The sequence below is a fragment of the Pristiophorus japonicus genome, chromosome 21 (assembly GCF_044704955.1).
Source record: "Pristiophorus japonicus isolate sPriJap1 chromosome 21, sPriJap1.hap1, whole genome shotgun sequence".
Lineage (NCBI taxonomy): Eukaryota > Metazoa > Chordata > Chondrichthyes > Pristiophoridae > Pristiophorus > Pristiophorus japonicus.
The window spans coordinates 81,988,049-82,014,084 of NC_091997.1; the positions used below are offsets into that span (position 1 = coordinate 81,988,049).

Genomic DNA, 26,036 nt, shown 5'->3' on the forward strand with positions numbered 1-26,036 from the left:
TCCGAGTCACACGCCATCCTGACTTGGAAATATATTGGCCGTTCCTTCATCGTTGATGGGTCAAAATCCTGGAACTCCCTCCCTAACAGCACTGTGGGAGCACCTTCACCACATGAACTGCAGCGGTTCAAGAAGGTGGCTCACCACCACCTTCTCGAGGGCAATTAGGGATGGGCAATAAATGCCGGCCTCGCCAGCGACGCCCACATTCCGGAATGAATAAATAAATAAAAAACTCCGGCATGTACCATAGAGCCAACATCCTCCGAGGCGGTCCCGCGAATCGAGGATGAATTGCTTCCACGCCAAAACGGGATGAGTTCAATGAGTTCACAGGTGTTTTAATGAAGGACCTAATATTCCAGGTCCTGAACTACATCCTGAAGGGTGGAAGATGCCTGTGCGTGGATTTTTTTAACGTGAGGTGGCCGTTGTACACCAGCCACCACACGGGTTTGACAGAGCTAGGTCTTGGTCCAGTGGCAAGGATTAACCAAGACGACTGGAGACCAGCTCTGCTGCACGGACCTAGTGCGCACACATATCGCAGTGTGGGCTGGCCCGTGCTGCCCCTGGGCCCTGGGCCCTGGCCTCTTCTGGGGTCTTTTTTAATCCCGCCCCCTCCCCCGCAGCTTGGCAATTTTCTCCTCTCTCCCGCGGCGCAGTCTCCTTTGCTGGGCTGAGCCAACAATACGGGGGACGGAAGGGCATTCCATGGAGTCCTAACCTGCCACCATGTGGGCAGGCACTGCGCAGGGCACTAGAGACATGCGCACAGGGCTCAATTAGGCCCGACGGTAAGGAGGAGGTCTCCCCATAATGCACCTGGGCCAGCCCAGCAGTGCTCGAGTCGCTGAGTGCCCGTTTGGGATGGGGTTCCCCAGGGGAAGCTCGAGGGGTTGGCAGGAGGGGGCGGCAGGAGGGGGCCTGTTTTCTTCATCAAGAAGCAGGCCCCACCCACCTGGCGGGACGAGAGTATCCAGCAGCAGTCTAGTAAAAAAAAACATGGCGGCAATGTCTGGGCAGTCAGCGTCTCTTTATCAGCTGCTGGTGTCAAACATTACAGCCCCCATTGGCGTGAACCCCCCGCCACTCCCCCTCCCACTGGCCCCCACTGGCAAGTCGCCCTCCCCCAGTGAATAAGTTGACCTCATTTTACATCTGTGTGGGTGGACGGAGCGTCCGATTCACAGTGGTCCCGTAGATATGGAGAAACAGACGGACCTTGGAGTATATGCCCATTAATCCTTAAAGGTAGCAGGATAGGTCGATAAGGTAAATAACATGGAAACATAGAAAATAGGTGTAGGAGTAGGCCATTCGACCCTTTGAGCCTGCACCACCATTCAATAAGATCATGGCTGATCATTCCCTCAGTACCTCTTTCCGGCTTTCTCTCCATACCCCTTGATCCCCTTAGCAGTAAGGGCCAAATCTAACTCCCTCTTGAATATATCCAGTGAACTGGCATCAACAACTCTTTGCGGCAGGGAATTCCACAGGTTAACAACTCTCTGAGTGAAGCAGTTTCTCCTCATCACAGTCCTAAATGGCCTACCACTTATCCTAAGACTGTGTCCCCTGGTTCTGGACTTCCCCAACATCGTGAACATTCTACCCGCATCTAACCTGTCCCGTCCCTCAGAATCTTATATGTTTCTATGAGATCCCCTCTCATCCTTCTAAACTCCAGTGTATAAAGGCCCAGTTGATCCAGTCTCTCCGATAAATCCCCAGGGCCTGATGGACTGCATTCCAGAGTACTTAAGGAGGTGGCCTTGGAAATAGCGGATGAATTGACAGTCATTTTCCAACATTCCATAGACTCTGGACCAGTTCCTATTGAGTGGAGGGTAGCCAATGTAACCCCACTTTTTAAAAAAGGAGGGAGAGAGAAAACAGGGAATTATAGACCAGTAAGCCTGACATCCGTAGTGGGTAAAATGATGGAATCAATTATTAAGGATGTCATAACAGCGCATTTGGAAAGAGGTGACATGATAGGTCCAAGTCAGCATGGATTTGTGAAAGGGAAATCATGCTTGACAAATCTTCTGGAATTTTTTGAGGCTGTTTCCGGTAGAGTGGACAAGGGAGAACCAGTTGATGTGGTGTATTTAGACTTTCAGAAGGCTTTTGACAAGGTCCCACACAAGAGATTAATGTGCAAAGTTAAAGCACATGGGATTGGGTGTAGTGTGCTGACGTGGATTGAGAACTGGTTGGCAGACAGGAAGCAAAGAGTCGGAGTAAATGGGTACTTTTCAGAATGGCAGGCAGTGACTAGTGGGGTACCGCAAGGTTCTGTGCTGGGGCCCCAGCTGTTTACATTGTACATTAATGATTTAGACGAGGGGATTAAATGTAGTATCTCCAAATTTGCAGATGACACTAAGTTGGGTGGCAGTGTGAGCTGCGAGGAGGATGCTATGAGGCTGCAGAGTGACTTGGATAGGTTAGGTAAGTGGGTAAATGCATGGCAGATGAAGTATAATGTGGATAAATGTGAGGTTATCCACTTTGGTGGTAAAAACAGAGAGACAGACTATTATCTGAATGGTGACAGATTAGGAAAAGGGGAGGTGCAACGAGACCTGGGTGTCATGGTACATCAGTCATTGAAGGTTGGTATGCAGGCGGTTAAGAAAGCAAATGGCATGTGGGCCTTCATAGCGAGGAGATTTGAGTACAGGGGCAGGGAGGTGTTACTACAGTTGTACAGGGCCTTGGTGAGGCCACACCTGGAGTACAGTTTTGGTCTCCTAACTTGAGGAAGGACATTCTTGCTATTGAGGGAGTGCAGCGAAGGTTCACCAGACTGATTCCCGGGATGGCGGGACTGACCTATCAAGAAAGACTGGATCAACTGGGCTTGTATTCATTAGAGTTCAGAAGAATGAGAGGGGATCTCATAGAAATGTTTAAAATTCTGACGGGTTTAGAAAGGTTAGATGCGGGAAGAATGTTCCCAATGTTGGGGAAGTCCAGAACCAGGGGTCACAGTCTAAGGATAAGGGGTAAGCCATTTAGGACCGAGATGAGGAGAAACTTCTTCACCCAGAGAGTGGTGAACCTGTGGAATTCTCTACCACAGAAAATTGTTGAGGCCAATTCACTAAATCTATTCAAAAAGGAGTTAGATGTTGTCCTTACTATTAGGGGGATCAAGGGGTATGACGAGAAAGCAGGAATGGGGTACTGAAGTTGCATGTTCAGCCATGACCTCATTAAATGGCGGTGCAGGCTCGAAGGGCAGAATGGCCTACTCCTGCACCTATTTTCTATGTTTCTATGTTTCTATATGTCAGTCCCGCCATCCCGGGAATCAGTCTGGTGAACCTTCGCTGCACTTCCTCAATAGCAAGAACGTCCTTCCTCAGATTAGGAGACCAAAACTGAACAGAATATTCCAGGTGAGGCCTCACCAAGGCCCTGTACAACTGCAGTAAGACCTCCCTGCTCCTATACTCAAATCCCCTAGTAATGAAGGCCAACATACCATTTGCCTTCTTCACCGCCTGCTGTAACTGTATGCCAACTTTCAATGACTGATGCACCATGACACCCAGGTCTCGTTGCACCTCCCCTTTTCCTAATCTGCCACCATTCAGATGATATTCTGTCTTCGCATTTTTGCCCCCAAAGTGGATAACCTCACATTTATCCACATTATACTGCATCTGTGTGCATTTGCCCACTCACCTAACCTGTCCAAGTCACCCTGCAGCCTCCTAGTGTCCTCCTCACAGCTCACACCGCCACCCAGTTTAGTGTCATCTGCAAACTTGGAGATATTACACTCAATTCCTTTATCCAAATCATTGATGTATATTGTAAAGAGCTGGGGTCCCACCACTGAGCCCTGCGGCACTCCACTCCTGCCATTCTGAAAAGGACCCGTTTATCCCGACTCTCTGCTTCCTGTCTGCAACCAGTTCTCTATCCACGTCAATACATTACCCCCAATACCATGTGCTTTGATTTTGCACACAATCTCTTGTGTGGGACCTTGTCAAAAGCCTTTTGAAAGTCCAAATACACCACATCCACTGGTTCTCCCTTGTCCACTCTACTAGTTACATCCTTAAAAAATTTCAGAAGATTTGTCAAGCATGATTTCCCCTTCATAAATCCATGCTGACTTGGACCGATCCTGTCACTGCTTTCCAAATGCGCTGCTATTTCATCCTTAATAATTGATTCCAACATTTTCCCCACTACTGATGTCAGGCTAACCGGTCTATAATTACCCGCTTTCTCTCTCCCTCTCTTTTTAAAAAGTGGTGTTACATTAGCTACCCTCCAGTCCATAGGAACAGATCCCGAGTCGATAGACTGTTGGAAAATGATCACCAATGCATCCACTATTTCTAGGGCCACTTCCTTAAGTACTCTGGGATGCAGACTATCAGGCCCCGGGGATTTATTGGCCCTCAATCCCATCAATTTCCCTAACACAATTTCCCGCCTTATAAGGATATCCTTCAGTTCCTCCTTCTCACTAGACTCTCGGTCCCCTAGTACTTCCGGAAGGTTATTTGTGTCTTCCTTCCTGAAGGCATACGAAAAGGCATACGAAACGCTTTCCTTGATTAGCCAAGGGATAGAATATAAGAGCAGGGAGGTTATGCTTCAACTGTATAAAACACTAGTTAGGCCACAGCTGGAGTACTGCATGCAGTTCTGGTCACCACATTGCAGGAAGGATGTGATTGCACTAGAGAGGGTGCAGGGGAGATTTACGAGGATGTTGCCTGGACTGGAGAATTTTAGCTCTGAGGAAAGATTGGATGGGCTGGGTTTGTTTTCTTTGGAACAGAGGAGGCTGACAGGAGACCTTATTAAGGTGTATAAAATTATGAGGGACCTAGATAGAGTGGATAGGAAGGACCTATTTCCCTTAGCACAGAGGTCAATAACCAGGGGGCATCGATTTAAAGTAGTTGGTAGGAGGTTTAGAGGGGATTTGAGGGGTCTGGAACTCACTGCCTGAAAGGGTGGTAGAGGCAGAAACCTTCATTGCATTTAAAAAGTACTTGGATGTGCACTTGAAGTGCCGTAACCTACAGGGCTACAGACCTAGACCTAGTGCTGGAAAGTGGGATTAGGCTGGATGGCTCTTTGTCAGCCGGCATGGACATGATGGGCCGAAATGGCCTCCTTCCGTGCTGTAAATTTCTATGTATCTATGCAGTGCCAGAGCTGCCTTATCGGCCCCTACGAGTTAAAACTTGAACCGTTAACCCTTCAAGAGGGAGCTCTGCCGTTTCCTGACTGGGGACAGAGATCGCATCGTATCGAAGACAGGTGTCTTTATACTTGGTGCGTGTGATCTCCTGGACTGGTGTCGTTGGCCTGGGGGGGGGGGGTCGCAGAGGAATTTTCCAGAGTATGTTTTATCGAGTTCGCCCTGGGTTATTTCTCAGTGTTTTTTTTGCCTCTCCCCGGAGACTATATGGCTGGGGGAGGGGGATGGGGAGGGGGAGGGAAGAGAGGAAGTTAGTTTCGATGCTCCGCCCAACATAGCGTGGGGCACGTTTGATGGGCCTAATGGTCTTTTCCTGCCCGCCAGTTCTGTATGTTCGCAAAACATTCTTATCCGCGCCGTGGGATTACCAGGGAATGGGAGCAGTCGATATCTTTTCCATTTTGCAGGTAATCCGAGTCAGTTCAATCCTTTCAGTCAATAGAATGAAGCTTGATCTGCAATTACATTTTAATTTAAGAGAATAAACTCCAAGGGCTGGATTTTCGGTTGTGCTCATTTCGGGGCGGTAATGGCGGTGGGGCGGTAAAGTTTGCGCCCGGGAACAGTTTGCGCCTCAGTCAGCAAAATTGGGCAGCTGGGCCCTGAGTGTGGGGCGGAGCGCTAAGGGAGGCATCTCTTAGGGCGCTAGGCCAGCTGAGCAAGCGAAAATCCCGAGCTAAACAACCGGCCTCGGAGCGCTCTGAGAGAGGCCTGGGGAGAAAAAAACCTGAAAAAAACCATCAAACACATTTCCTATAAATAACGCACGCCACCACAACATAAATCGCAAAAAAAACAATCGCGCTTACCCGAGGTGGACATTACTTACCTCACTGTGGCCGCTACAGGCGGACTGCCCGCTTTCACAGGCGTTCCCAGTAGGGGGCGCTACGGATCGGGTGGGAGCCAAAAATCGAGCCGGTGTCGCAACCAAGGGGCGTTGCACATCGGCTCGCTTCTCCCGGGCGGTAATGCTCCGCACCCCACCGAAACCGGCCCCGAAAACCCCGGTGGGGTGCTGGGAGTTGGCTGCCCGCCCGGAAGTGCTTACCACCGCCATTGCTGCCCCTCCAGGGGTGCTAACAGGGGCGGCAGAAGACCGAAAATCCAGCCCATAACCTTTTCCAAAAGTCAGTAGGACTAGGGATTTGACCTTATCAAAGGTCAGCACTTTGGCAGAAGAAGCTAAAACGGAATAGCACAATCACGTGGTAACCGTGAGCAACTCTCAATGTCAAACCCCCCACCACATAAAACAAACCCACAGTCACCCACTCTGGGTGTAGGACGAGATAGACCAGCACCTGTTTGGAGTTGGTGAGGTAGAGCTTGGCGGCCAGATTTATGATTTGCAGCTTAACAATGTCTTCCTCGTTCGTGAAGGACTTGGCCATTTTCCGGAGCACGTCGGGGGCGATCTTGGGCACATGCTCACAGTACTCCCCGATAAGCCACAGGATGCTGGCCCTTGCCATAGGAACCTGCCCAAAGGAAAGGGTTGTGAAAAATCAGTCAGTAATCCACCCTTTGTGTCAGTAAACATGCTGTTCAAGTGTTATCAAGTCTCTGTTTGGTGTCAGCTGTGGCTCAGTGGGTAGCACTCTTGCTTTGGGCATCAGAAGGTTGTGGGTTCAAGTCCCAATCCAGGAACTTGAGCACAAAAATCTAGGATAACACTCCAGTGCAGTGCTGAGGGAGTGCTGCACTGTCGGAGGGGCCGCCATTCGGATTACCCTCTCAGATGGATGTTAACGATCCCACGGCACCATTTTGAAGAAGAGCAGGGGAGTTATCCCCAGTATCCTGACCAATATTTAATCCTCAACCAACATCATTGAAAATGGATTATTTGGTTATTGTCAAATTGCTGTTTGAGGGAGCTTGCTGTGGACAATTTTGGCTGCCCCGTTTCCCACATTACAACTGTGACTACACTCCAAAAACTACTTCAATGGCCGTAAAGCGCTTTGAGACGTCCTGAGGTCGTGAAAACCGCTATATAAATGCAAGTCTTTCTTTCTGTGGGCTGATGTGCCAATGAGATGAGATTCTTATCCTCCGTACGCGCGACTACCTTCAATTTTCAATCAGGGAAACTAGCCAATCTCCCGTGGCATTGCTCACAGTGAGAGGACGTCTAAATTTTGACTGCTAAAATGTGACAGGAAGTGAGTGTGACATTTAATAGGAAGTGTGCGCTACGCACAAGATCGTAGAGTGTGAATTTCTCAACCACTTAACGAGGAGCAAACGTGGAAATGTCGTTAACCCGGTTGTGTAGTGAGTGAAACTGAACTGGTTAGAAATGGCTGTAGAAAGTGACCAAAAATTCGAGGTCCTCTGGGACGAGGTTTTGGGCCTGACTTGGGCTCCCAGACAAGTGTGGTCAGGAAGCTTCATCAACTAAGGTGATTGGCTGAAGAACCAAAGGCGATATGAGGAAAAACTTTTTTATGCTGCGAGTGGTTAGGACCTGGAATGCACTGCCTGAAAGGGTGGTGGAGGCAGATTTAATCGTGGCTTTCAAAAGGAAATTGGATAAGTATCTGAAGGGGAAAAAATTGTAGGGGTACAGGGAAAGGGCGGGGGAGTGGGACTAGCTGAAGTGCTCTTGCAGAGAGCCGGCATGGACTCGATGGGCCGAATGGCCTCCTTCTGTGCTGTAACCACGCTATGATACTAACTCTGAGTCAACTACTCTAAGGACCTGGAAAGAGATCTGTAAGGAGCTCTATCACTTGAAGAGAACCAAGAGATTTAGTCACCATTGACAAGAGACTTAACTGGACAAGCCATATAAATACTGTGGCAACAAGAGCAGGTTAGAGGCTGGGTATTCTGTAGTGAGTGTCTTACCTCCTGACCCCCCCAAAGCCTTTCTACCATCTACAAGTCAGGAGTGTGATGGAATACTCGCCACTTGCCTGGATGAGTGCAGCTCCCACAACACTCAAGAAGCTCGACACCATCCAGGACAAAGCAGCCCACTTGATCAGAACCCCATCCCCCACCTTCAACATTCACTTCCTCCACCACCGGCGCACCGTGGCTGCAGTGTGTACCATCTACAAGATGTACTGCAGCAACTCGCCAAGGCTTCTTCGGCAGCACCTCCCAAACCCGCGACCTCTACCACCTAGAAGGACAAGGGCAGCAGGCACATGGGAACACCACCACCTCCACGTTCCCCTCCAAGTCACACACCATCCTGACTTGGAAGTATATCGGCCGTTCCTTCATCGTCGCTGGGTCACAATCCTGGAACTCCCTCCCAACAGCACTGTGGAAGCAACTTCACCACACGGACTGCAGCGGTTCAAGAAGGTGGCTCACCACCACCTTCTCAAGGGCAATTAGGGATGGGTAATAAATGCCGGCCTTGCACATCACATGAATGAACAAAAAAATACGGAGCTGGAGGATACATAAGAACATAAGAAATAGGAACAGGAGTAGGCCATACGGCCCCTCGAGCCTGCTCTGATATTCAATAAGATCATGACTGATCTGATCATGGACTCAGCTCCACTTCCCCGCTCGCTCCTCATAACCCCTTATCCCCCTCTCTTTTAAGAAACTTGTCTATTTCTGTCTTAAATATCTTCACTGTCCCAGCTTTCACATCCTCTCTGCATCCACCTTCTCGAGCCCCTTCATAATCTTATATGTTTCGATAAGATCATCTCTCATTCTTCTGAATTCCAAGGAGTAGAGGCCCAACCTACTCAATCTTTCCTCATAAGTCAACCACCTCATCCACGGAATCAACCTAGTGAACCTTCTCTGAACAGCCTCCAAAGTAAGTATATCCTTTCGTAAATATGGAAACCAAAACTGCACGCAGTATTCCAGGTGTGGCCTCACCAATACCTTGTATAGCTGTAGCAAGACTTCCCTGCTTTTATACACTATCCCCTTCGCAAGAAAGGCCAAGATACCATTGGCCTTTCTGATCATCCAGTCCAGGGGATTTATCTGCCTTTAGTCCCATTATCTTACTGAGTACCACCTCCTTAGTCATTGTGATTGTGTTAAGTTCCTCCCCGCTCTATAGCCCCTTGACTATCCACTGTTGGATTATTGATAGTGTCCGAATTTAAGGCCCTTGGGATTATTTTGGGGAGAGCAGGATAGGAATGGTTCCCGCCCACGTACCCTGCCCCGACACTCACCATGATGTTGTCGATGAGTTTTGCCATGTGTCTGATGATGTCACTGTGTTGTGACGGCTGCATCTGCAACAGCTTCTTGATGACAACCACAGACTCTGCCACCACCAACACTGCAATACAAGGGCAGCCGTGTTACAAACAACAACCACTTGCATTTATATAGCGCCTTTAACGTAGTAAAACACCCCAAGGCGCTTCACAGGAGCATTAGAAAACAAAACAAATAAATTTGACACCACATAAGTAGAAATTCGGGCAGGTGACCAAAAGCTTGGTCAAAGAGGTAGGTTTTAGGAGTGTCTTAAAGGAGGAAAGAGAGGCGGAGAGGTTTAGGGAGGGAGTTCCAGAGCTTGGGGCCCAGGCAGCTGAAGGCACGGCCACCAATGGTTGAGTGATTATATTCAGGGATGCTCAAGAGGCCAGAATTAGAGGAGTGCAGACATCTCGGGGGATTGTGGGGCTGGAGGAGATTACAGAGATAGGGAGGGGCGAGGCCATGGAGGGATTTGTAAACAAGGATGAGAATTGTGAAATAAACCAAGGAAACATTGTGCAAACAGTCCCCAAAATTCATCAGTATGGTGGGGCAAATGTACGCACAGCACCGGCACAATAGGTGCCACAGGGCGGGAAAGCGCGCTACGCTGGTTTGCTTGGAGATGGGAACCACAGAATATTAGAGGAATTAGCATACGACAGGGCAGGGAGTTCACACGTTTGAGGAAATGAGTGCAGGATATGGAAAGTATGACAGAGGGAAGGGAAAGGCAGGCAGTGGAATTCTACTGTTAATACATCGGGCAGAGGGTCTCCACGGTAACCGGACCTTCCTACAGCTCTTGCGTTTGTCACGGACACGTTAAGGGAAAGTATTGTAAGCTCGGTATCGCGTGCAAGAGGTTTTGCTGGGGGCTGGTCAGTGTTTGCCTCTGGCCATTTGTTGCTTGGGCCTCACCGTCTCTATTGGACAGCAGTTGAACCAATCCGTTGAGGCAGGTGTCGCGGACCTCATCAATGTTGGTGGCACAGCGACCAATGGCCTGGATGGTGGCGGCCACAAAGTCCTTGTCCTGGCTCTTGATATACGTCTAAAGAGAAAGAGACGCAACGATGTAAGTATGGTACTCATGGTTATGTAGTAATGGTGAATCGTGGTTATGGTACTTGACTCTTCTGGCCGAATATGCATCCCCGATTTCCATCACTCTGCCACTGGTGGCCATGCCTTCAGCTGCCTGGGCCCCAAGCTCTGGAATTTCCGCCCTAAACCTCTCTGCCTCTCTCTCCTCCTTTGACGCTCCTTAAAATCTACCATTTTAGCCAAGCTCCTGACCTAATATCTCCTTCTGTGGCTTGATGTCAAGTATTTTTCTGTAACGCTCCGATAACGCTTTGGGACATTTTACTACATTAACGGTGCTATATAAATGCTAGGTTGATTCCGGAGATGAGGGGGTTGACTTATGAGGAAAGGTTGAGTAGGTTGGGCCTCTACTCATTGGAATTCAGAAGAATGGGAGGTGATCTTATCGAAACGTATAAGATTATGAGGGGGCTTGACAAGGTGGATGCAGAAAGGATGTTTCCACTGATAGGGGAGACTAGAACTAGGCGTCATAATCTTAGAATAAGGGACTGTCCATTTAAAACTGAGATGAGGAGGAATTTCTTCTCTCAGAGGGTTGTAAAGCTGTGGAATTCGCTGCCTTATAGAGCTGTGGTAGCTGGGACATTGAATAAATTTAAGACAGAAATAGACAGTTTCTTAACCGATAAGGGGATAAGGGGTTATGTGATCAGCCATGATCATATTGAATGGCGGAGCAGGCTCGAGGGGCCGTATGGCCTACTCCTGCTCCTATTTCTTATGTTCTTAGTTGTTGTGTGGAACCAAAGTTGCAACAAGAGATCGGGAGAAGCCAGGTAGAGATTCAAACACCCGTCAGGAAACTCATGCAACTACCAGGATGGTAAAAGGTGAATTAGATCGCCCTTACTCTTTTTGGGTCGAGCAATTTCTATGTTCCTATGAACTTTAAAAAAAACATTTCGGGCCATTTTCATGTAGGCAGACTGGAAGGATTGGTGCTTGAGCCCCAGCTATTCACAATCTATATCAATGATTGGGATGAGGGGACCAAATGTAATATATCCAAGTTTGCTGATGATGCAAAGCTAGGTGGGAATGCAAGTTGTGAGGAGGATGCAAAGAGGCTTCAAGGGGATATAGACAGGGTAAGTGAGTGGGCAAGAACATGGCAAATGGAATATAATGTGGGAAAATGTGAAGTTATCCACTTTGGTTGGAAAAATAGAAAAGCAGATATTTTTAAATGGTGAGAGATTGGGAAATGTTGGTGTTCAGAGGGATCCGGGTGTCCTTGTACACCAATCACTGAAAGTTAACATGCAGGTACAGCAAGCAATTAAGAAAGCAAATGGTATGTTGGACTTTATTACAAGAGGATTTGAGTATAAGAGTAAAGATGTCTTACTACAATTATATAGAGTCCTGGTGAGACCACACCTGGAGTATTGTGCACAGTTTTGGTCTCCTTACCTAAGGAAGGATATACTTGCCATTGAGGGAGTGCAGCGAAGGTTCACCAGATTGATTCCTGGGATGGGGGATTGTCCTAGGCATCTCTAGTGTTTAGAAGAATGAGAGGTGATCTCATTGAAACATACAAAATTCTTACAGGGCCTGACAGGGTAGATGCAGGGAGGATGTTTCCTCTGGCTGGGGAGTCTGGAACCAGGGGTCACAGTCTCAGAATAAGGGGTCGGTCATTTAGAACTGAGATGAGGAGAAACATCTTCACTCAGAGGGTGGTGAATCTTTGGAATTCTCTACCCCAGAGTGCTGTGGAGGCTCAGTCTTTGAGCATATTCAAGACAAGAGATCGATAGATTTTTGAATATTAAGTGAATCAAGGGATATGGGGATAGGGTGTGAAAGTGGAGTTGAGGTAAAAATTCAGCCATGATCTTATTGAATGACGGAGGAGGCTCGAGGCTTCTCCAGCTCCTGCTTCTTATGTTCTTATGTTCAGTCTCCCCGAATACATCTTCGACAGGCAGCAGTATAAGTGAGCAGAGCTGTACTGACGGAGCCCCTCGAGGTATCAGGTTGTCCATTGTTCTGTGCAGCTTACTTAATTCAGGTCACATTTCAGCAATTGGCCACCTGACCTCGGTTTGACCTCTTGTTCTCAATAAAGTTACTTGGTCAAGGCAGACGAAGATCACACTTCTGTCCGGGCCCAGGGGTCATCGGAAGGCCATCTGGTCAAACAGGAGAGTTATTAGAATGTTTACTGCCAGAGGCCATTGTGCTAATTGTTGTTTGAAGGGCCCTCAGGGTTTTTATGGTATGGCCGAGAGACAGCAGATTATTGGAGCAGACCTGGCATTTCTGACAGTTCACCGAGAGCTTGGACAGTGGAGCTCAGCTGTCTCTTTACTCAGCAATGGATCGTGTGTTGGCTTCAAAAGACCCAGGGCTGGAAATTCAGCCCCACCTCTGTTGCAGTGTTAATCCAGGCGGAGCCTTGAAAAAATTTTCGTCTCCCGCCCAGAGTCTTTCTTTCTACAATGCAAGTGAATGTTCCACTAAAATGTATTTATCAAACATCAGAATCTTTCGCATCTGAATACAAGCCTTGTCCCATACGCACACACACAGGTAACATGGAGGATTGCATAAGATTGGATCATCTGTAGGAGCCTTCCAGCGTTAAGGTTGCAATCAAAGAAAGTTACAGCTCAGAAAGCATTCAGTCCGTCAATGTTGTCCTCATGTATTTCTCCACATAAACCACCCAGTCTGATCCCACTCTCCCGCTCACTCCCCACACCCTTTGATATAATCCCACTCTCCCCCTCACTCCCCATACACTTCAATATCCCACCCAGTCTAATCCCACTTTCCCCCTCACTCCCCATACACTTCAATATCCCACCCAGTCTGATCCCACTCTCCCCCTCACTCCCCATACACTTCAATATCCCACCCAGTCTGATCCCACTCTCCCCATACACTTCAATATCCCACCCAGTCTGATCCCACTTTCCCCCACTCTCCCCATACACTTCAATATCCCACCCAGTCTGATCCCACTTTCCCCCTCACTCCCCATACACTTCAATATCCCACGCAGTCTGATCCCACTCTCCCCATACACTTCAATATCCCACCCAGTCTGATCCCATTCTCCCCCTCACTCCCCATACACTTCAATATCCCACCCAGTCTAATCCCACTCTCCCCCTCACTCCCCATACACTTTAATATCCCACCCAGTCTAATCCCACTCTCCCCCTCACTCCCCATACACTTCAATATCCCACCCAGTCTGATCCTACTCTCCCCCTCACTCCCCATACACTTCAATATCCCACCCAGTCTGATCCCACTCTCCCTCTCACTCCCCATACACTTCAATATCCCACCCAGTCTAATCCTACTCTTCTACTTGCTTTCCATTCTCTTTAAAAAGACACTGCACAACTATCAAATTCACTTTTGAAAGTATTCATAGACTCTGCTTTGTGTCAGGGAATTCTACATTCTAACCCCCCCCCTTCCCCCCCTCCCCCAGAACCCCTGTAAAGACATTTTTTCTGATCTCCCCGTTCCAATCTCCAGAGTTGATGTTTAGACAACTTTGTGTTGGAAGAGCAACTGAGCTGGAGTGGAGGGATATCACAGCTCCCCTGGGAGTGAGGGGGAGTGGAGGGATATCACAGCTCCATGGGGAGTGAGGGGGAGTGGAGGGATATCACTGTTCCATGGGGAGTGAGAGGGAGTGGAGGGATATTACTGTTCCAAGGGGAGTGAGAGGGAGTGGAGGGATATCACTGTTCCATGGGGAGTGAGAGGGAGTGGAGGGATATTACTGTTCCATGGGGAGTGAGAGGGAGTGGAGGGATATTACTGTTCCATGGGGAGTGAGGAGGAGTGGAGGGATATCACTGTTCCATGGGGAGTGAGAGGGAGTGGAGAGATATCACTGTTCCATGGGGAGTGAGGGGGAGTGGAGGGATATCACTGCTCCCCTGGGAGTGAGGGGGAGTGGAGGGATATCATTGCTCCATGGGGAGTGAGGGGGAGTGGAGGGATATCATTGTTCCATGGAGAGTGAGAGGGAGTGAAGGGATATCACTGCTCCCCTGGGAGTGAGGGGTAGTGGAGGGATATCACTGTTCCATGGGGAGTGAGAGGGAGTGGAGGCATATCATTGCTCCATGGGGAGTGAGGGGGAGTGGAGGGATATCACTGCTCCGCTGGGAGTGAGGGGGAGTGGAGGGATATCACTGTTCCATGGGACGTGAGGGGGAGTGGAGGGATATCACTGCTCCCCTGGGAGTGAGAGGGAGTGGAGGGATATCATTGCTCCATGGGACGTGAGGGGGAGTGGAGGGATATCACTGCTCCATGGGGAGTGAGGGGGAGTGGAGGGATATCACTGTTCCATGGGGAGTGAGAGGGAGTGGAGGGATATCACTGCTCCATGGGGCGCGAGGGGGAGTGGAGGGATATCACTGCTCCATGGGGCGTGATCTGGTGTTAAGTAAACCCTGCCTTACAAACAACAAGAGCATCAGTGACACAAATGCTCGGTCCCTCCTTACCTGGAACTCCCGGAGAATGGTCGATATGTTTGTCTCACTGGCCAGGTTGGTCAGGACCTCCAACTGTAAAAGAGAAGGAGAGAGGAAATCAAGGTTGTCGGTTTTATAGCATCCAACAGAGACATCAAAGTCAACGGCAAGCGTGAGAACGGACCCACCTTCAGCACTTTAATCTGGGTCGGGTCTGTGGACCTGATGTAGAAACTCTTTAGATGGGGCTCAAACATTCCCTGAGAAAGCAAAGTCAAAGGGGTATTAATAATGTCACTGCCCCAAAAAAAGAAGGACTTGGCTCTTTATTGGTTACCCATGGCAATGCACGGTACAACGAGAGCCATGCTTGCTGTTGCTCATATTTCTGTTACATCACCCTCACCATTTCTAACAATTCATTCTCGCTGCTACCTTCAGCTACTCTCAATCCTCATAGAACCATACGTGCAGCAACAAGAGGCCATTACACCCATCATGCCTGTGCTAGCTCTTTAAACGAAGCATCCAATTATACCAACTCTTTACCCATAGTTCTGCAAATGATTCCTTTTCAAGTATATATCCAGTTCCCTTTTGAATGATTCCATCACTTGTTCAGGCAGTGCACTCCAGCTCATAGCCAAGATTATCTGGTCAACATCCCCAGCATTGAAGCACTGACCACATTTGATCAGCTCCGCTGGGCAGGCCACATTGTTCGCATGCCTGACACGAGACTCCCAAAGCAAGTGCTCTACTCGGAACTCCTTCACGGCAAACGAGCCAAAGGTGGGCAGAGGAAACGTTACAAGGACACCCTCAAAGCCTCCCTGATAAAGTGCAACAGCCCCACTGACACCTGGGAGTCCCTGGCCAAAGACCGACCCAAGTGGAGGAAGAGCATCCGGGAGGGCGCTGAGCACCTCGAGTATCGTCACCGAGAGCATGCAGAAACCAAGCGCAGGCAGCAGAAAGAGCGTGCGGCAAACCAGTCCCACCCACCCTTTCCCTCAACGGCTATCTGTCCCACCTGTGACAGGGACTGTGGCTCTCATATTGGACTGTTCAGCCACCTAAGGACTCATTTTTAGAGTGGAAGCAAGTCTTCCTCGATTCCGAGGGACTGCCTATGATGATGAAACCCATCAAAGTGACACAGGATTTACAAGCCCCGTTACACAAGAACGCTTTGCGTGACTGAAGGGATGGGGCGAAGCAGGAACAGTGACTCACCCTCCGTTTGATCGACATGGAGGCGACATTCTGCAGCACAACGAACTGCACCTCGCTGCGTGGAGAAAGCCAGAGAGAGAGAGAGAATGAGCAGTAATTCAGCACACTGCAGACAGGCAACTCACCCGGCCACTCCAGTCAAACTCTGCTCGGATATCGCGGGAGGGAGGCCCCGATTTTGCCCGCGGCGGTTTGCGATTGGCTGCGGTGCGCGTGGGGAATGCACGGACACAGGCCAGACATCAAACCGTCCGCTCTCTCCGGAAGTAAAAGATCCCGTGGCACTATTTCGAAGAAGAGCAGGGGAAGTTCTCCCCGGTGTCCCAGCCAATATTTATCCTTCAATCAACATCACTTAAAATCAGGTCGTTGTCACATTGCTGTTTATGGGAGCTTGCTGTGCACAACATGGCTGCTGCGTTTCACACATTGCGCCAGTAACTATACTCCATTGGCTGTAAATCGCTTGGGTGGGAGTGGGGCATCTTGAGGTCACGAAAGTCGCTATATAAGCACAAATCTTTGGGCTGGATTTTTGCTCTTTTGCTGCCCCCTGTTTGCGCCCCAGAGAGACAGCAATGTCAGCAGAGAGCATTTCCGGGCGGGCCAGCTTCCAGCACCCCGCTGGGACATGCGGTACGGGGTTTGAGGGGGTGCGGAGCAGTACCGCCCGGGAGAAGCAAGCCAGTGTGCAACGCCCCCTGGTTCGCGACACCGTTTTGAAATTTGATACTCGCCCGTTCCGTAGCGCCCCCTAGTGGGACCGCCTGGGAAAGCGGGCGGTCAGATCTGTAGCGGCCGCAGTGAGGGAAGGAACGTCCACCTCAGGTAAGTGAGATTGTTTTGAATTAAATTTAACTTTTGCGATTCTGTTGATGTGATGTCAGTAAAGTATTGAGAATATTTTTAGTGCTGTTGTTTGCTGATTTTTTTTCTTTTTCCAGGCAAGCCTCTCTTCAGGCCGGCTGTTTATCTCAGGGATTCGGTCAGTTGGCCTCGCGCCCCGAGAGAGGTGTAGAACGCCTCCCTTAGCGCTCCGCCCTACACTCGGGGCCCAGCTGACAAATATTGCTGATGGTGGCGCAAAGGTTTTCCAGGCCGGCCGCCGCCATTACCACCCCGAAATCTTAACACGCCGAGGTGCTGACGGGGAACTCTGCAGCCCCGACTGTAGACATCATGCAGCTATTGCCGCTCGCGGGCGAGGGCGCTCCTTACCTGTGGCTGCGCAGCAGGCGAACCAGGGCCTTGGCGATGACCCCGACCTCCGCCTTGGGTGCCAGGTGAAAGTAGAGCTGAGCCACGGCCATCACCACCTGAGGGGCGGGGAGGCAAAGGGAGAGGTCAGCAGCGAGCAAGGGGACCCTGTGTACGGACACACGGACAATGCCGAGACAGACAAAGACCCTCTGGTCCATTGAGCCCGTCCCACACAACTGCGACAGGACCAAGGCCGAGCCCTGTGTGGTGGCTGGTGTGCAACGGTCACCTCACGTTAAAATAAATCCACGCTCAGGATGTAGTTCGGGACCTGGAATATTAGGTCCTTCATTGAAACACCTGGGAACTCATCACTTTTTGGTGTGGAAGCAAGTCATCCTCGATACGAGGGACCGCATAAGAGAGAGCGATACCAAGAGAGATATACCTTGTGTCTCCATCCCACCCAGAACCCCATGATCTCCCGGGAGGCAACAAAAACCAGATTTTAAAAACCCAGGGACAATTTTGGGGGAAAGAAAATCTGGGAAATTCCTCTCCGACACATCTAGGCGATCGAAACTAATCCAGGGGATCACTCTGGCCATTACATTTCTTGTCGAGGCCAATAACTGGAACCCGGGCGGGCGCAGACAATGGTGCACGGGTGCTGGAGGTGCGGAGAGCCGATTTGCTCCCTGTATCCCCGCCATCCGCCTCCCCTTTAGCTTTCCTTGCAGCCAATACTTTTCCACAGGACTCCCGCCTGACGTTCCCAACCCATTTGCCTCGCCTTTGGTACAGAAACCCGCCCCCTCCGTGAGGGAGCTCCCCGCAATGGGACATTCCTCCTCCCAACAGTTAAAATGGACACTCGGGCATGAGAGGGGTCCACAGGCTAATGTAATCTGCTCCACTCCCTGGAATCTGCTCCACTCCCTCCCCCGCTCCAGTTACTGAGGGGTCTGCAGGTTAATGGAACCCCCTCCCCTCCCACCCAGTCAGACCTCTCCGCCATTAAGATGTGCAACAGCTGAGATTCAATTGGCCCCTCCAACTGGAGATCTCCGCTGCCTTGGGATACGCGGCCTGGTTCCGATGTGACTCCGGGCTGGGATGGTGAGTCTCTGAATGACCAATACTTTGCTGCTGGAGCGACTGGCGGTGAGAGGAGTCTGGGATTTACATTGGGCACCCTCTGTACAGGGGGCAGTCGGGTGGGACAGTGTCAGATAGGACAGGACGGGAGGGGGCGAGACAGGATAGAGATTCTGTTTTTAAGTACACGTGCTAGTGCAAAACTGGTGCAAAAACAAATTATTTTGATTCTACTGAACTCATTCATCAAAAAATTAAATAAAAAATTACATTAAAAAAGAGAAAGTGTGAGAGAGTGAAAGAGAGAATGCGAGAGATTGTGTGAGAGCGTGTGAGAGAGATAGAGTGAGAGAGAGCGTGTAAGAGTGAGAGAGAGAGTGTGTGAGTGAGTGTGTGAGACAGAAAGTGAGTGTGAGAGAGAGAGAGTGTGTGAGTGAGAGAGTGTGTGAGTGAGAGAGTGTGTGGGTGAGAGAGTGTGTGCGTGAGAGAGTGAGTGTGTGAGTGAGAGAGTGAGTGTGAGAGAGTGTGTGAGCCAGAGAGAGAGTGTGTGAGTGAGAGAGTGTGTGAGATAGAGAGTGTGTGAGACAGAGAGTGAGTGTGTGAGAGTGAGAGTGTATGAGCCAGAGAGTGAGTGTGTGAGAGTGTGTGAGTGAGAGTGTGTGAGTGTGTGAAAGTGAGAGTGTGAGCGAGAGTGTGTGAGTGAGAGAGTCTGTGAGTGAGTGAGTGTGTGAGAGAGTGTGTGAGTGAGAGAGTGTATGAGTGAGAGAGTGAGTGTGTGAGTGAGAGAGTGTGTGAGTGAGAGAGTGTGTGAGAGAGAGAGTGAGTGTGAGAGAATGTGTGAGCCAGAGAGAGAGTGTGTGAGTGAGAGAGTGTGTGGGTGAGAGAGTGTACGTGAGAGAGTGAGTGTGTGAGTGAGAGAGTGAGTGTGAGAGAGTGTGTGAGCCAGAGAGAGAGTGTGTGAGTGAGAGAGTGTGTGAGTGAGAGAGTGTGTGAGATAGAGAGTGTGTGAGACAGAGAGTGAGTGTGTGAGAGTGTGTGAGTGAGAGTGTGTGAGTGTGTGAGTGTGTGAAAGTGAGAGTGTGAGCGAGAGTGTGTGAGTGAGAGAGTCTGTGAGTGAGTGAGTGTGTGAGAGAGTGTGTGTGTGAGAGAGTGTATGAGTGAGAGAGTGAGTGTGTGAGTGAGAGAGTGTGTGAGTGAGAGAGTGTGTGAGAGAGAGAGTGAGTGTGAGAGAATGTGTGAGCCAGAGAGAGAGTGTGTGAGTGAGAGAGTTGTGAGATAGAGAGTGAGTGTGAGAGAGCGTGTGAGACAGAGAGTGAGTGTGTGAGAGTGAGAGTGTGTGAGCCAGAGAGTGTGTGAGACAGAGAGTGAGTGTGTGAAAGTGAGAGTATGAGAGAGAGTGAGTGAGTGTGAGTGAGAGAATGTGTGAAAGAGTGAGTGTGTGAGTGAGAGAGTGAGTGTGAGAGAGTGTGTGAGCCAGAGAGAGTGTGTGAGAGAGTGAGTGTGTGTGTGTGTGTGAGAGAGTGTGTGAAGTGAGAGAGTGTGTGAGATAGAGAGTGAGTGTGAGAGAGTGTGTGAGACAGAGAGTGAGTGTGTGAGAGTGAGAGAGTGAGTGTGAGAGAGTGTGTGAGTGAGAGAGTGTGTGAGAGAGTGAGTGTGTGAGTGAGAGAGTGAGTGTGAGAGAATGTGTGATCCAGAGAGAGTGTGTGAGTGAGAGAATCTGTGAGATAGAGAGTGAGTGTGAGAGAGTGTGTGAGACAGAGAGTGAGTGAGAGTGAGAGTGTGTGAGCCAGAGAGTATGTGAGTGAGACAGTGTGTGAGACAGAGAGTGAGTGTGTGAAAGTAAGAGTGTGAGAGAGAGTGAGTGAGTGAGTGTGAGTGAGAGAGTGTGTGAGTTAGAGAGTGAGTGTGAGAGAGTGTGTGAGTGAGAGTGAGTGAGAGAGTGTGAGGGAGTGTGTGAGTGAGAGTGAGTGAGTGAGAGAGTGAGTGTGTGAGTGAGAGAGTGAGTGAGTGTGTGAGAGAGTGTGTGTGTGTGAGAGTGTGTGAGACAGAGAATGAGTGTGTGAGTGAGAGAGAGTGTGTGAGACAGAGAGTGAGTGTGTGAGAGTGAGAGTGTGTGAGCCAGAGAGTGAGTGTGTGAGAGTGTGTGAGTGAGACAGTGTTTGAGACAGAGAGTGAGTGTGTGAAAGTGAGAGAGTGTGAGAGAGAGAGTGTGCGAGTGAGAGAGTGTGTGAGTGTGAGAGAGTGAGTGAGAGTGAGTGTGTGTGAGTGAGAGAGTGAGTGAGTGTGTGAGAGAGTGTGTGAGAGAGTGTGTGAGAGAGTGAGTGAGAGAGTGAGTGAGACGGTGTGTGAGATAGAGGGTGAGTGTGAGAGAGTGTGTGAGACAGAGAGTGAGTGTGTGAGACAGAGAGTGAGTGTGTGAAAGTGAGAGTGTGAGAGAGAGTGAGTGAGTGGGTGTGAGTGAGAGAGTGTGTGAGTGAAAGAGTGAGTGTGTGAGTTAGAGAGTGAGTGTGAGAGAGTGTGTGAGTGAGAGTGAGTGTGAGAGTGAGAGAGTGTGAGAGTGAGAGAGTATGTGAGTGAGAGAGTGAGTGTGAGGGAGTCTGTGAGTGAGAGTGAGTGAGTGTGTGAGAGAGTGTGTGTGTGTGTGTGTGAGAGACAGAGAATGAGTGTGTGAGTGAGAGAGAGTGTGTGAGACATAGAGTGAGTGTGTGAGAGTGAGAGTGTGTGAGCCAGAGAGTGAGTGTGTGGAAGTGAGAGTGTGAGAGAGAGTGAGTGAGTGAGAGTGTGTGAGTGAGTGTGAGAGAGTGTGTGAGTGAGAGTGAGTGTGTGTGAGTGAGAGAGTGTGTGAGTGAGAGAGTGTGTGAGTGAGAGAGTGTGTGAGTGTGTGAGTGTGAGAGTGTGAGAGAGTGAGTGTGTGAGTGAGAGAGTGAATGTGAGAGAGTGTGTGAGCCAGAGAGAGAGTGTGTGAGTGAGAGGGTGTGTGAGATAGAGAGTGAGTGTGAGAGAGTGTGTGAGACAGAGAGTGAGTGTGTGAGAGTGAGAGTGTGTGAGCCAGAGAGTGAGTGTGTGAGAGTGTGTGAGTGAAACAGTGTGTGAGACAGAGTGAGTGTGTGAGTGAGAGAGTGAGAGAGTAGTGTGAGTGAGAGAGTGTGTGAGTGAGAGTGTGTGAGTGAAAGAGTGAGTGTGTGTGTGTGAGTGAGAGAGTGAGTGTGAGAGAATGTGTGAGCCAGAGAGAGAGTGTGTGAGTGAGAGAGTGTGTGAGATAGAGAGTGAGTGTGAGAGAGCGTGTGAGACAGAGAGTGAGTGTGTGAGAGTGAGAGTGTGTGAGCCAGAGAGTGTGTGAGACAGAGAGTGAGTGTGTGAAAGTGAGAGTATGAGAGAGAGTGAGTGAGTGTGAGTGAGAGAATGTGTGAAAGAGTGAGTGTGTGAGTGAGAGAGTGAGTGTGAGAGAGTGTGTGAGCCAGAGAGAGTGTGTGAGAGAGTGAGTGTGTGTGTGTGTGTGTGTGAGAGAGTGAGTGTGTGTGTGTGTGTGTGTGAGAGAGTGTGTGAAGTGAGAGAGTGTGTGAGATAGAGAGTGAGTGTGAGAGAGTGTGTGAGACAGAGAGTGAGTGTGTGAGAGTGAGAGAGTGAGTGTGAGAGAGTGTGTGAGTGAGAGAGTGTGTGAGAGAGTGAGTGTGTGAGTGAGAGAGTGAGTGTGAGAGAATGTGTGATCCAGAGAGAGTGTGTGAGTGAGAGAATCTGTGAGATAGAGAGTGAGTGTGAGAGAGTGTGTGAGACAGAGAGTGAGTGAGAGTGAGAGTGTGTGAGCCAGAGAGTATGTGAGTGAGACAGTGTGTGAGACAGAGAGTGAGTGTGTGAAAGTAAGAGTGTGAGAGAGAGTGAGTGAGTGAGTGTGAGTGAGAGAGTGTGTGAGTGAAAGAGTGAGTGTGTGAGTTAGAGAGTGAGTGTGAGAGAGTGTGTGAGTGAGAGTGAGTGAGAGAGTGTGAGGGAGTGTGTGAGTGAGAGTGTGAGTGAGTGAGTGTGTGAGTGAGAGAGTGAGTGAGTGTGTGAGAGAGTGTGTGTGTGAGAGTGTGTGAGACAGAGAATGAGTGTGTGAGTGAGAGAGAGTGTGTGAGACAGAGAGTGAGTGTGTGAGAGTGAGAGTGTGTGAGCCAGAGAGTGAGTGTGTGAGAGTGTGTGAGTGAGACAGTGTTTGAGACAGAGAGTGAGTGTGTGAAAGTGAGAGAGTGTGAGAGAGAGAGTGTGTGAGTGTGAGAGAGTGAGTGAGAGTGAGTGTGTGTGAGTGAGAGAGTGTGTGAGAGAGTGTGTGAGAGAGTGTGTGAGAGAGTGAGTGAGAGAGTGAGTGAGACGGTGTGTGAGATAGAGGGTGAGAGAGTGTGTGAGACAGAGAGTGAGTGTGTGAGACAGAGAGTGAGTGTGTGAAAGTGAGAGTGTGAGAGAGAGTGAGTGAGTGGGTGTGAGTGAGAGAGTGTGTGAGTGAAAGAGTGAGTGTGTGAGTTAGAGAGTGAGTGTGAGAGAGTGTGTGAGTGAGAGTGAGTGTGAGAGTGAGAGAGTGTGAGAGTGAGAGAGTGTGTGAGTGAGAGAGTGAGTGTGAGGGAGTCTGTGAGTGAGAGTGAGTGAGTGTGTGAGAGAGTGTGTGTGTGTGTGTGTGAGAGACAGAGAATGAGTGTGTGAGTGAGAGAGAGTGTGTGAGACATAGAGTGAGTGTGTGAGAGTGAGAGTGTGTGAGCCAGAGAGTGAGTGTGTGGAAGTGAGAGTGTGAGAGAGAGAGAGTGAGTGAGTGAGAGTGTGTGAGTGAGCGTGAGAGAGTGTGTGTGAGTGAGAGAGTGTGTGAGTGAGAGAGTGTGTGAGTGAGAGAGTGTGTGAGTGTGTGAGTGAGAGAGTGTGTGAGTGTGTGAGTGTGAGAGAGTGTGTGAGTGTGAGAGTGTGAGAGAGTGAGTGTGTGAGTGAGAGAGTGAATGTGAGAGAGTGTGTGAGCCAGAGAGAGAGTGTGTGAGTGAGAGGGTGTGTGAGATAGAGAGTGAGTGTGAGAGAGTGTGTGAGACAGAGAGTGAGTGTGTGAGAGTGAGAGTGTGTGAGCCAGAGAGTGAGTGTGTGAGAGTGTGTGAGTGAAACAGTGTGTGAGACAGAGTGAGTGTGTGAGTGAGAGAGTGAGAGAGTAGTGTGTGAGTGAGAGAGTGTGTGAGTGAGAGTGTGTGAGTGAAAGAGTGAGTGTGTGTGTGTGAGTGAGTGTGAGAGTGTGAGAGTGTGAGAGTGTGAGAGTGTGAGAGTGTGAGTGAGAGAGTGAGTGTGTGAGTGAGAGAGTGAGTGTGAGAGAATGTGTGAGCCAGAGAGAGAGTGTGTGAGTGAGAGAGTGTGTGAGATAGAGAGTGAGTGTGAGAGAGCGTGTGAGACAGAGAGTGAGTGTGTGAGAGTGAGAGTGTGTGAGCCAGAGAGTGTGTGAGACAGAGAGTGAGTGTGTGAAAGTGAGAGTATGAGAGAGAGTGAGTGAGTGTGAGTGAGAGAATATGTGAAAGAATGAGTGTGTGAGTGAGAGAGTGAGTGTGAGAGAGTGTGTGAGCCAGAGAGAGTGTGTGAGAGAGTGAGTGTGTGTGAGAGTGTGTGAAGTGAGAGAGTGTGTGAGATAGAGAGTGAGTGTGAGAGAGTGTGTGAGACAGAGAGTGAGTGTGTGAGAGTGAGAGAGTGAGTGTGAGAGAGTGTGTGAGTGAGAGAGTGTGTGAGTGAGAGAGTGTGTGAGAGAGTGAGTGTGTGAGAGAGTGAGTGTGTGAGTGAGAGAGTGAGTGTGAGAGAATGTGTGATCCAGAGAGAGTGTGTGAGTGAGAGAATCTGTGAGATAGAGAGTGAGTGTGAGAGAGTGTGTGAGACAGAGAGTGAGTGAGAGTGAGAGTGTGTGAGCCAGAGAGTATGTGAGTGAGACAGTGTGTGAGACAGAGAGTGAGTGTGTGAAAGTAAGAGTGTGAGAGTGAGTGAGTGAGTGTGAGTGAGAGAGTGTGTGAGTGAAAGAGTGAGTGTGTGAGTTAGAGAGTGAGTGTGAGAGAGTGTGTGAGTGAGAGTGAGTGAGAGAGTGTGAGGGAGTGTGTGAGTGAGAGTGAGTGAGTGAGTGAGAGAGTGAGTGTGTGAGTGAGAGAGTGAGTGAGTGTGTGAGAGAGAGTGTGTGTGTGTGAGAGTGTGTGAGACAGAGAATGAGTGTGTGAGTGAGAGAGAGTGTGTGAGACAGAGAGTGAGTGTGTGAGAGTGAGAGTGTGTGAGCCAGAGAGTGAGTGTGTGAGAGTGTGTGAGTGTGAGAGTGTTTGAGACAGAGAGTGAGTGTGTGAAAGTGAGAGTGTGTGAAAGTGAGAGTGTGTGAGAGAGAGAGAGTGTGTGAGTGAGAGAGTGTGTGAGTGTGAGAGAGTGTGTGAGAGAGTGTGTGAGTGAGAGAGTGAGTGAGAGAGTGAGTGAGACGGTGTGTGAGATAGAGGGTGAGTGTGAGAGAGTGTGTGAGACAGAGAGTGAGTGTGTGAGACAGAGAGTGAGTGTGTGAAAGTGAGAGTGTGAGAGAGAGTGAGTGAGTGGGTGTGAGTGAGAGAGTGTGTGAGTGAAAGAATGAGTGTGTGAGTTAGAGAGTGAGTGTGAGAGAGTGTGTGAGTGAGAGTGAGTGTGAGAGTGAGAGTGTGTGAGTGAGAGAGTGAGTGTGAGGGAGTCTGTGAGTGAGAGTGAGTGTGTGAGAGAGTGTGTGTGTGTGTGTGTGAGAGACAGAGAATGAGTGTGTGAGTGAGAGTGTGTGAGACATAGAGTGAGTGTGTGAGAGTGAGAGTGTGTGAGCCAGAGAGTGAGTGTGTGTGAGTGAGAGTGAGTGAGTGAGAGTGTGTGAGAGAGTGTGTGAGTGAGAGAGTGTGTGAGTGTGAGAGAGTGTGTGAGTGTGAGAGTGTGAGTGTGAGAGTGAGTGTGTGAGTGAGAGAGTGAATGTGAGAGAGTGTGTGAGCCAGAGAGAGAGTGTGTGAGTGAGAGGGTGTGTGAGATAGAGAGTGAGTGTGAGAGAGTGTGTGAGACAGAGAGTGAGTGTGTGAGAGTGAGAGTGTGTGAGCCAGAGAGTGAGTGTGTGAGAGTGTGTGAGTGAAACAGTGTGTGAGACAGAGTGAGTGTGTGAGTGAGAGAGTGAGAGAGTAGTGTGTGAGTGAGAGAGTGTGTGAGTGAGAGTGTGTGAGTGAAAGAGTGAGTGTGTGTGTGTGAGTGAGAGAGCGAGTGTGAGAGTGAGTGAGAGAGTGAGTGAGAGAGTGAGTGAGTGTGTGAGTGAGTGAGTGTGTGAGTGAGAGAGTGTGTGAGTGAGAGAGTGTGTGAGACAGAGAGAGAGAGTGTGAGAGAGAGAGAGAGAGCGCGTGTTATGGAAGTTGGAGAAGAGATACCTTGTGAATGAAGATTGGGGGCCCTCCCAGAGCCAGGGATGTGGGATAGAGGATCGCCCAGGGTACCGAGACCTCCTTATAAAACCGGCTGTTACAAAC

At 49.6% G+C, this 26,036-nt stretch overlaps 1 protein-coding gene across 3 annotated transcripts in view; it reads right to left on the reverse strand.

The window, feature by feature from the left end:
• LOC139234143 (AP-3 complex subunit beta-2) overlaps window positions 1-26,036 on the reverse strand; it is a 176,448-nt gene that overhangs the window by 52,588 nt on the left and 97,824 nt on the right. For all 3 annotated transcript variants that reach the window (XM_070865124.1, XM_070865125.1, XM_070865123.1), the window contains exons 9-15: window positions 17,479-17,576; window positions 16,261-16,315; window positions 15,213-15,284; window positions 15,055-15,117; window positions 10,376-10,508; window positions 9,421-9,530; window positions 6,553-6,729 (exon numbers count right to left, since the gene is read on the reverse strand). In XM_070865124.1, coding sequence (XP_070721225.1) covers window positions 6,553-6,729; window positions 9,421-9,530; window positions 10,376-10,508; window positions 15,055-15,117; window positions 15,213-15,284; window positions 16,261-16,315; window positions 17,479-17,576 — 708 coding nt within the window. The remainder of the gene's footprint in view (window positions 1-6,552; window positions 6,730-9,420; window positions 9,531-10,375; window positions 10,509-15,054; window positions 15,118-15,212; window positions 15,285-16,260; window positions 16,316-17,478; window positions 17,577-26,036) is intronic.